This window comes from Physeter macrocephalus, chromosome 16 (assembly GCF_002837175.3).
Source record: "Physeter macrocephalus isolate SW-GA chromosome 16, ASM283717v5, whole genome shotgun sequence".
Lineage (NCBI taxonomy): Eukaryota > Metazoa > Chordata > Mammalia > Artiodactyla > Physeteridae > Physeter > Physeter macrocephalus.
The window spans coordinates 48,527,485-48,538,662 of NC_041229.1; the positions used below are offsets into that span (position 1 = coordinate 48,527,485).

The following is an 11,178-nucleotide window of genomic DNA, read 5'->3' on the forward strand; positions in this document are numbered from 1 at the left end:
GGCTCCGGAGCTTCCCCCTCCGCCACCCACAGTCTCCGCCCGCGAAGGGGCTTCTAGTGTGTGGGAACCTTTCCTCCTTCACGGGTCCCTCCCACTGGTGCAGGTCCCGTCCCTATTTTTTGTCTCTGTTTATTCTTTTTTCTTTTGCCCTACCCAGGTACGTGGGGGAGTTTCTTGCCTTTGTGGGAGGTCTGAGGTCTTCTGCCAGCGTTCGGTGGGTGTTCTATTAGGAGAAGTTCCACGTGTAGTTGTATTTCTGATGTATCTGTGAGGAGGAAGGTGATCTCCGCGTCTTACTCTTCCGCCATCTTCTCGCCTCTCTCCGAGTAGTTAATAGTGTTAATATTAATAGTAGTCTTAGTATTACCAAAAAAATCATTTTTGGTCCAGCTGAAATTGAATTCAAGCAGAGATTTTACTAAACCATATCAGGGTGATTCCTCTGGAGGCTCATGTTTCAGTTAAATATGGTACTTCTCACTGGTTCTTGTCATCTTTTGCTTAGTCATCTCTTGGAGAAAACTGCAAAAATATAGGAGGAAGAATACCTGGCTGGTACCAGGAAGAGTACTCTTTAGGTCTCTTGGATGGTCCCTATTGCCTACAATAGATAGCAGTCTGCCTTTCAGCCTTGTCTCCTGCCATACTCCACCTCGCATCCCATTCTTAAACATCAGTTCACCAGAAGCAGACCTAAAATGGGTAGTAGTGTACATATGATTTCTGGAAGGCAGTTCCCAAGAAAGGCCCTTAAAGGAGTAAGGAAAGCACCAAGGAGTTCTGCAAGAATGTAGGTCCAGGGGCAGTCTAGCTTCAGACTGATGCTATCAGGTGCTTTGGAGGGTAATTTGCAGGGCAGTTTGTTTCAGTTTGAGGGGTGGGATTTGGGGTTTCTAGTATAACTCCCAGACACATCTAAGTGAGGAGGCTTTAATCACGCAAGGACAATCTTACTGTGAAGTATGCAGATGTGGGCCTTAAATGCATAGAAGGGATTTCCATGGATTTGGGCGGGGGCAATAGCATCTGCTACAGTCTACTTCAAGATCTCCCTATTCCCTCAGAACATCATCCCCTCTTATTACTTATCTCTTCTGCATATATTGTTGTCTTTGCTTAGAATTTCTCTTACCTCTTTCTGTTATCTTTCTAGATCCTATTGCAAACTGGAAAGCCTTAGACAGAGTTGGTGATGACCCATTTCTGCTCCCACAAAACTCAGTTTATACTTGCAGTCATTACCACTATGCATTGTGACTCACCTGCCCATATGTATACTCACTTAATAATTTATGGTCTTCTTAAGGTCAAGAACTGGTTCATATTCAGTTTGTATTCTTAGCATATATTACTGAAAGGAAAGATGTGGTGAGAGATATATAATACTTAAGAATCTGATGTCCTTTAAGATTGTGTCAAGCCAATGATGCGGTTGTCTTCTTTTGCTTAAACCTGAATTCATAATTTTTCGTGCAATGAAAGAGATTGCATCCAGCAGCCAAAATAACTTTGTAGCTTGAGCAAGTTATAGCCATTTCACCCATTTGTTCAACTGTCACTCATAACTTTAGTCAATGAATAGTTATTGAGCATATGTGCCAGGCACTTGGCTAAGGACTGGAGGTACAATGATAAGACCAAATGGCCCCAGTTCTCACAAAACCTTATACTTCACTGTAAAAACTCAAAATATACACAATCATACAGCATTATAAAAGTTGTGATTTGGGAAGTATAGGGAGCTATGGGAACACCCACAAAACCTCAGATTTGCAGTTCATGAAAGCTTCCCAGAAAAGGTAATGTCAAAGTTGAGGCCAGAGGATCAATGTATGTTAAAATGAACAATTTTTACTAATAAAGCATTAATTGAGCATCAAGGTTGATTTTACAGTCTAATTTAAGCCTCTATCAGTCTTCAAAATGGGTTATAATTTTATGAAAATAAGTAATTTATGTAAGTTCTTTGAGATACCACTTAAGTTTATTCTCTGTGTCCTGATAGTTATTTCTGCAAACAATTCAGTGAGATGTCTATTTTTAATGAATGAAATCTTTCTCTAAACCAGCTGAATCCTACTGCAGGAATCTTTGAGGAGCTTCTGTAATCATTTTAACTTTGCAAAATTTTACTTTTGGTTCTCTTGGATCTTTATGTTTTAGAACACAAGCATTTCCTGACTGTTACAAGTGATGTGAATATGGCTTTACATATGTTAAATTTTAAAAAGCTTTAAAGAATTCCTCAAAAAACTAAAAATGGAATTACCATATGATCTAGCAATTCCACTTCTGGGTATCTATCCAAAAGAATTGAAAGCATAGTTCCAAAGACATTTTTGTACATGCATGTTCATAGCAGCATTATGCACAATAGCCAAGAGGTAGAAGCAATCAACTGCCCATCTACAGATGAATGAATAAGCAAAATGTGGTATACACATAAAATGGGATATTATTCAGCCTTAAAAAGAAGGAAATCCTGTCACATGCTACAATATGGAGGAACCTTGAAGGCATTATGAAACAAGCCAGTCATGAGAAGCAAATACTGTATGATTCCAGTGATATAAGGTATCTAGAATAGTCAAATTCATAGAAATAGAAAGTATAATGGTGGTTGCCAGGGGCTGGAGAAGGGGAAAATGGGCAGTTGTTTAATGGGTATATAGAGTTTCAGTTTTGCAAGATGAAAAGATTCTGAAGATTGGTTACACATCAATGTGAATATACTTAATATTACTGAACTGTACACTTAAAAATGGTGCAGATGGTAAATTTTATGTTAGGCGTATTTAACATTTTTTTAATCTTAAAAAAAACTGGAAATAATGGTTTGTTTATATTTATTCCATAACCCTGAGGTAAGAGTGGTGAGATAAAAGAGTTTAGAAGTAGTGGGGACTCAGCTCATGTCGTGGTTTGGGAGGTGGCTTATGGCAGGATAAGGAAGCTTGAGCTTTGTCAGGTGTGAATTGGGACCCACTGAAGGGTTTTGAAGGGAAGGACTCTGTCAGTTTGAGATCCAGAACGTCAGCTCCCTGGCATATTGTACAGGATGGATGGGAAAGGGGCAATCTCAGCAGCAGCCCAACCAGTCCAGAGGCTGTTGCTGTGGTCCAGCTGAGAGCTGAAAACCTGAACGTGGGCAGTGGTTAGTGGAGGTGGTACGGGATGAGGATGGGGTAGACTCAAGGACTATTTAAGATACAAATTAGGCAGACTCAGTGATTTAGTAAATGGACAGATGGTAGGGGGTGGTGAAAGAGAGGATGGAGTCTCACTGACTCCTACTTTTCTGGTTCGGGTGATTGCATAGATGGTAGTGCCTCCCTGAGAGAAAATTGAAGAGGGGGAGGAGATGTGGAGGGCAGATGGACTGAAAGCCAGAGACACTAAAATGGGCATATGTATGACATTATTCCACTTCCAATGAACAGTACATAACGGATCAAGGATGAATGTTAAACTGGATCCATGTTTCTGAGGCAGATTACCTTCCCAAATTATTCATAGAGTTAGGAAAATGAAAGTATGGTATTTTGTAATTCACAGAAATGTTCTAACCTCCATGAAGGTTGTTGTGTGTTCTCCATGAAATGTTTTTTACCAAGCTGCTGATTCTGTTATCAGGCTTGGGCTTCATCTCCTTATGTGAGTAGAGGAGGGGATGATGAGAGTAGAAAGAGGATTCAGATTCACATTATCTGGACAGGGTCCCAGCTCTAAGGCCCACTAGTTAGGGGACCCTGGACAAGTCTCTTAACCTCTCTAAATGTTAGTTTTCTCATAAGTAAGATGGAGCCTCATAGATAAGACGAATTGCAGTGAAAGAAATAGATGAGCGTCTTTGCAAACCTCAGTCAAGATATTGTTAGCTGGAATTTTTGTTTTGAAACTAATATTAAGCTTGGAACATTGTAGAAAGCCTCCCTGGAAAATACAAGTAATGATAATCTACTTCTGAGTAAGAATGGACATCAGATTGAATTGCCAACCCTGGGTGGTTCTTCTTGTTACTGTCAGTTTATGAGTCAGACAGAGAACCGATGTCCAAGAAGTCATATTTTTCACCTAAAAATGAAAGAAACATAGGCATGATTTTGTTAAGAAGATGTGTTGTTAGTAACCTGATGTGATAAAAATAACTGTTGGTGATGATAATAAATGGGTAGTAGGATAAGGTTAGACATCACGGGTAAGCCCAACATAGTGTTATGACAATGTTTGGACCGTTGCCCCTAAAATCTCTTTGCCATTCAAAGGGAACAAAGACAAAGCAAGGCAAACTAACATTTTATTAACTGGGTTGGGGGTAGGATATAGAGTGTTCCTTTTTTTCTTTCCCAAGTAGACCAGTAGCCGTGAAATAATGAGACTCTACTGGGACAGGTCTGAAGGAAAAGGGGTGAGAAGCAAAGAGAGACAGAAAAGAGGGAAACCCAGGCCAGCGCTGAAGATGGAGGTTGAGCCATGGCCATGTCTACTCTCCCACAGACCATGCCTTGTCCTGACCCTTTTCCTTCTCTGCCAGCTTCCTTAGGTCTGCTTAGAAGACTCAAAGCACAGCCTTTGCCAGAGGATGCTCTTACTATTATAGGCATATAGAAGGAAGATGACAAAGAGGAAAAGGGACCAAGAGAGAAGCAACTATTATCTCTTTCCCCTCAGGGAATCATATCAATATAATATAGGCAGACCCTTTGCCTTGATTTTTAAGTTCTTTAAAAGAAAAGTCCATCTTTGGAAATTGTGATCTTTTGTCCTGGAGTCCAACTAACCCAAATCAACACTCCTCTTCCTTGGATATGAAAGGAAGAAAAGATTGTCTTCCTTTGAGGCCAATACAAAAAATTCAGGTGGCAAAAATTTTCCCTCATTTCCTAGAGAACTTAAGGCCTGGACATAATCTGAATCAAAATTAGGTCTCCTGAATGATTGTATCAGAATTCTGTCTTCTTGCTCAGTACTGTTTCTTTTCCATCCTTGACCTAGAATTTTTAGCACATATTTAGCCACTCTGGTCATTTGGAGGGTTACCTCCTCACCTACTTCGGTCAATAGTCTCAGTCTTATTTCTTGTCACCCTTCTGTATTTTATAAACAGAGATAGTGCATTATCAGGCAAAAACAAGCATTAGTTGGTATTGATGATTGGTTCAGTATTGCTTCCACTTGACCTGGTTAATGGTGACCACCAAGAGACTGCAGCAAAGCCTGTTTGGTGATGTCAGCAGTGTCCTGTAAATGAAATGAGAATGTGAAGTTCAGAACTGTACCCTTTGCAAACGCTAATGCTTTTCTCTTTCTTGTCTTTTTTCCTAGAAGTATCGCTATCAAGATGAGGACGCTCCACATGATCATTCCTTACCTCGACTGACCCACGAAGTGAGAGGCCCTGAACTTGTGCATGTATCGGAAAAGAACCTGTCTCAAATAGAAAATGTCCATGGATACGTCTTGCAGTCTCATATCTCTCCTCTGAAGGTCAGTTCTTTTGCTCTTAGAGCTGGCGGCAGTGACTGGTTTGCATTGCTAAGGGAGATGTTTGCTGGCCTTAAGTGAGGCTCTTTTAAAACACTACAGTGAGACATGGTTGCCAAAGGGTCTTTCTGTGGTTTGGAGGCTTACTGGGAATTCCTGACACAGGGAAGTTCTTACAGTTATTGGTTGAAGTGTCTGGCAAATCCTTTTAGTTGTTGAGAATGGGCTAAGGAAAGAGCAAACAGTGAAAAACTAAAAGGGAAAATAAGCTGACCATGTATTTACAAAGTCCAGGAGGACATCAAGTTTTGTTCAGATCTATCTCTCCATCTCTATTCTTGGCTCCAGATAAAACAAAGGAAGTAAATATAACATGATGACACCTAGTAATTGCCTTACCATGTAGACTAAAAAGGAAAATGCGTGAGTTGGTTCATCAACAGCTCTATTTTATATTTATTTCTATGTGGTGTCATACTTTTCCAAAGTTTTCTACTTTTTTTCTTCAATTTAAAACAATTTCTTGATAAACGCTATTTTGACAAGAGGGACAATGAAATGAGAGTAAGGTTTTTCTGTGTTCCTTGTTTGCAGTTTACTCTGTCTTTTGCTTTGCTGGTGCTATGGATTTTGTGTCTTGGATAAAAGCTTATAAATGTTGATTAAAGTCAAAAAAGGAAAAATGGAACTAGAGTCAGCGATGTAATAGAAGACAATTGAAATGTAAAGCAAAAAACTACCAAATAACCCCTTGATACTGCTAAAAATTTTTTTCTTTTATTTTGTTAGCTACAACATTCACTTCACTAGCACTTTCATATAGCTGTGCTGCAATAAAAAATGTAGCCATGAAGGTTGCCCTGATGCCTTCTGGGATCTTATTATACCTTCCAGAACATCAAAGAAAGGCTAAATTGTGTTTAATATAGTTCCAAAAGTTGGTATAGTTTAATACACTGGCATCCTAAAACCGCATTATCAAATAAACTAGTGCTAGTTACCACAAATTAGTTAGAATATTAGGCTAATTGTTAAATTCCAGTAAATATTTTATAATATGTAAAAATATGTAAATATTTTGCCTCTGGAATCCATTGTTCAATTCTTCCCAGAGTCTCTTTGGAAATCATTGACTGATGGATGGAAATAGGTATTTTTAGCCAGGAGAAGAGTAGATTAAAGGTTGGAGAACAGGAATTTACCTTCTTATACTTAGGGCTGTCATGTAGGAAACTCCATATTGGTAGTGCATAATTAACAGGCATGTATATTTGGGATCATTATAAGACCACAACTTCTGACAGTTAGAACTACCCCCCAAAAGTACTACTTTGCGAAGCAGGAGTTCCCTGTCCCTAGAAATCAGGCTTGCATGATGACCTGGCAGTGGTATGGTAGAAAGGACTCCTTTTTCAGCAGGAGGGCACACAAAATTGTCTCTAAGTTCCAGTCTAACTATAGGAATCAATGATTCTATCCTGTGGTCAGATGAATACCTTCCTGCTTTAAGGACCTTTCATCTTTGCAAACAATTGCTCATCCTTAATCTGTGCTGACCATTGTAAACTGAGAAAGGGCAGAGCTGGGAGACTGGACTGCACAAAGAGTATTTACACTTCAGATGTTTTTCTTTCTAACCGGATGAAAGAATCCCTGTAAGAACCTCCATGAAGCCTCCCTTCCTCTTTGTCCTCCCAACTTGTCTTTTCCCGCTTCCTACCACTTCCTTTTTTAATCAGCTCTAGAGCATAGCTCCCAATGGCTTTAAGCTGAGAAGGACAATGGCGACTAGTCTAAAGCTAGCCTGGCAACAGTAAAAAATATGAACAAAATAATAAAAGCACTATCAGATCTTCATTTTGTATATTAAATTTTTAGCATATACTTGATAATATAATTATCTGAACATCTACAGTTTGGTGATTATACCATGTGTTATGCTACTTCGTGCCTCATTTGGAAAATGTCTATTAGAGTTGAAGGAAATTTTGCTTTTTCTGAAGATCATATCTCAGATATAAAGGAATCTTTCCTATCTCCCCTTTATCCCTTGATTCTAGGAATCTCAGAGTTAAGTGTCTTCCACTTTGGTGGCTTTTCCTTAGCTTAGGTTTTCTGTTTCTGTTGCTCCCTTCTATCTTATTTCTTACTATGTTCTTTAAAAAAATTTTTGGGTTTTATGTTTTTACTATAGTGATGTCTTTTATCGAAGATTTCCTACATCTGCTTTAAAAGTAGCCACCTGTGAATAATAAATCTCTGATATGAAACATCAAGGTTAGAATAGGTTTTCCTTCCTTTTTGGAATCACCAGCTCAGTGGTGTGACCCCCCAATGTATCGTGAAGAGAATGGAAAGGTGAGCTCATCCAGGACTTCTGCACCCAGCCTGTGAGGTAGCTATTTTGGGGCTAAGACTTTTCCCTCATGACCCTCTAGAGGTGTTGTTTGTGCTGAACAAGATACACTCTTAGATTGTCTTAATGAAGAGACTGTGTACCTTTCTTCTATCAGCAACAATGATAGAGATAAATGTGCACAATTTTTCCAGAAAAGAAAACACCCCAATGTGTTGAGTTTGCCAATTTCGTGGTGTAAACACTCCCATCATTGCAGATTTCAGGCTACCAACCTGAAGCTACTGAATATATTTGCAAAGATGGGCACATGAGGCTCTCATGAGACAGGACGAGTTGGCCCAGCACAGCACTGCACTATCAGGCTCAAGCACGTGTATTTTTATAGCAACAGGACACATTTCCTAATCAAGTTGTTAAGAGGTTATTATATTATCACAGTTCAAGTGTTTGGCAAACCTGCCGTGATTAAAATCTAATGTGTTATTTTCTCATAAAGGAAGCCTATTAAAGTCATAGAAATGCTAAGAGGGTACAAATTCTCCATTAGACCTGGCATATTTTCAATGTTGTTGCTTCTTTGATCTGTCTGGTGCTCTTGGGTCAAGCATTAAAAGGGGGAAGAGTGAGGAGGCAGAACACGCAATCATATAGCGCTCCCTGAACCCTACTTAGAAGACAGTAGGGTTCTCTAGTATTAATTAGGAACTTACATGTGGCATGCCTGAACAGAGTGTGAGATTGCTGGAGAACAGTTTAAATGTCGCATTCAGCGGGCTCTGAACCATTAGCTGAGTAATCTCACTGTTGCAGGTTTGACAGTCATTTATTCCATCACCACATAGCACTTGAAACCTCAGTTCTAAGATTCATCTGTCTTGGGAGCACACCACATAGCACTTGAAACCTCAGTTCTAAGATTCATCTGCCTGGCTGATAGATGGGCTTGCTTAGCCTGTTTTCATTAGAGTGCCTTGGCCAGTGTGAAGTATGGGGTTTGAAGGAGAAATGCAATTTAGCGGTTTATTTTCCTTGTCTCCAGATGGGGATGCTTTCTCTTCAGATGCTACCTTAGAATCTTCCACAAAAGAAATTGGCCTGTAATAAAGTATGGACATTTTCTTTTCAGTTTAGATCAATTCAATAAGTATTAATTGACTATCTACTAGGCGTATCATGATAGGTGGTGGGGAAACAAAGGGCAGTGAAACATTATTTTAAATATGCGCATCATTTGCAAATATTTTCTCCCATTCTGAGGGTTGTCTTGTCCTCTTATTTATGGTTTCCTTTGCTGTGTAGAAGCTTTTAAGTTTCATTAGGTCCCATTTGTTTGTTTTTATTTCCATTGCTCTAGTAGGTGGGTCAAAAGGGATCTTGGTGTGATTTATGTCATAGAGTGTTCTGCCTATGTTTTCTTCTAAGAGTTTTATAGTGTCTGACCTTACATTTAGGTCTTTAATCCATTTTGAGTTTATTTTTGTGTATGGTGTTAGGGAGTACTCTAATTTCATTCTTTTCCATGGGTGATTATACCATGTGTTATGCTACTTCGTGCCTCATTTGGAAAATGTCTATTAGAGTTGAAGGAAATTTTGCTTTTTCTGAAGATCATATCTCAGATATAAAGGAATCTTTCCTATCTCCCCTTTATCCCTTGATTCTAGGAATCTCAGAGTTAAGTGTCTTCCACTTTGGTGGCTTTTCCTTAGCTTAGGTTTTCTGTTTCTGTTGCTCCCTTCTATCTTATTTCTTACTATGTTCTTTAAAAAAATTTTTGGGTTTTATGTTTTTACTATAGTGATGTCTTTTATCGAAGATTTCCTACATCTGCTTTAAAAGTAGCCACCTGTGAATAATAAATCTCTGATATGAAACATCAAGGTTAGAATAGGTTTTCCTTCCTTTTTGGAATCACCAGCTCAGTGGTGTGACCCCCCAATGTATCGTGAAGAGAATGGAAAGGTGAGCTCATCCAGGACTTCTGCACCCAGCCTGTGAGGTAGCTATTTTGGGGCTAAGACTTTTCCCTCATGACCCTCTAGAGGTGTTGTTTGTGCTGAACAAGATACACTCTTAGATTGTCTTAATGAAGAGACTGTGTACCTTTCTTCTATCAGCAACAATGATAGAGATAAATGTGCACAATTTTTCCAGAAAAGAAAACACCCCAATGTGTTGAGTTTGCCAATTTCGTGGTGTAAACACTCCCATCATTGCAGATTTCAGGCTACCAACCTGAAGCTACTGAATATATTTGCAAAGATGGGCACATGAGGCTCTCATGAGACAGGACGAGTTGGCCCAGCACAGCACTGCACTATCAGGCTCAAGCACGTGTATTTTTATAGCAACAGGACACATTTCCTAATCAAGTTGTTAAGAGGTTATTATATTATCACAGTTCAAGTGTTTGGCAAACCTGCCGTGATTAAAATCTAATGTGTTATTTTCTCATAAAGGAAGCCTATTAAAGTCATAGAAATGCTAAGAGGGTACAAATTCTCCATTAGACCTGGCATATTTTCAATGTTGTTGCTTCTTTGATCTGTCTGGTGCTCTTGGGTCAAGCATTAAAAGGGGGAAGAGTGAGGAGGCAGAACACGCAATCATATAGCGCTCCCTGAACCCTACTTAGAAGACAGTAGGGTTCTCTAGTATTAATTAGGAACTTACATGTGGCATGCCTGAACAGAGTGTGAGATTGCTGGAGAACAGTTTAAATGTCGCATTCAGCGGGCTCTGAACCATTAGCTGAGTAATCTCACTGTTGCAGGTTTGACAGTCATTTATTCCATCACCACATAGCACTTGAAACCTCAGTTCTAAGATTCATCTGCCTGGCTGATAGATGGGCTTGCTTAGCCTGTTTTCATTAGAGTGCCTTGGCCAGTGTGAAGTATGGGGTTTGAAGGAGAAATGCAATTTAGCGGTTTATTTTCCTTGTCTCCAGATGGGGATGCTTTCTCTTCAGATGCTACCTTAGAATCTTCCACAAAAGAAATTGGCCTGTAATAAAGTATGGACATTTTCTTTTCAGTTTAGATCAATTCAATAAGTATTAATTGACTATCTACTAGGCGTATCATGATAGGTGGTGGGGAAACAAAGGGCAGTGAAACATTATTTTAAATATGCGCATCATTTGCAAATATTTTCTCCCATTCTGAGGGTTGTCTTGTCCTCTTATTTATGGTTTCCTTTGCTGTGTAGAAGCTTTTAAGTTTCATTAGGTCCCATTTGTTTGTTTTTATTTCCATTGCTCTAGTAGGTGGGTCAAAAGGGATCTTGGTGTGATTTATGTCATAGAGTGTTCTGCCTATGTTTTCCTCTAAGAG

The 11,178-nt window shown here is 39.3% G+C and overlaps 1 protein-coding gene across 1 annotated transcript in view; it reads left to right on the forward strand.

Moving 5' to 3' along the window:
* DLG2 (discs large MAGUK scaffold protein 2) overlaps nucleotides 1-11,178 on the forward strand; it is a 2,147,153-nt gene that overhangs the window by 1,111,419 nt on the left and 1,024,556 nt on the right. Inside the window, exon 7 of the mRNA XM_028501170.2 lies at nucleotides 5,326-5,487. Within this exon, the coding sequence (XP_028356971.1) occupies nucleotides 5,326-5,487 (162 nt within the window). The remainder of the gene's footprint in view (nucleotides 1-5,325; nucleotides 5,488-11,178) is intronic.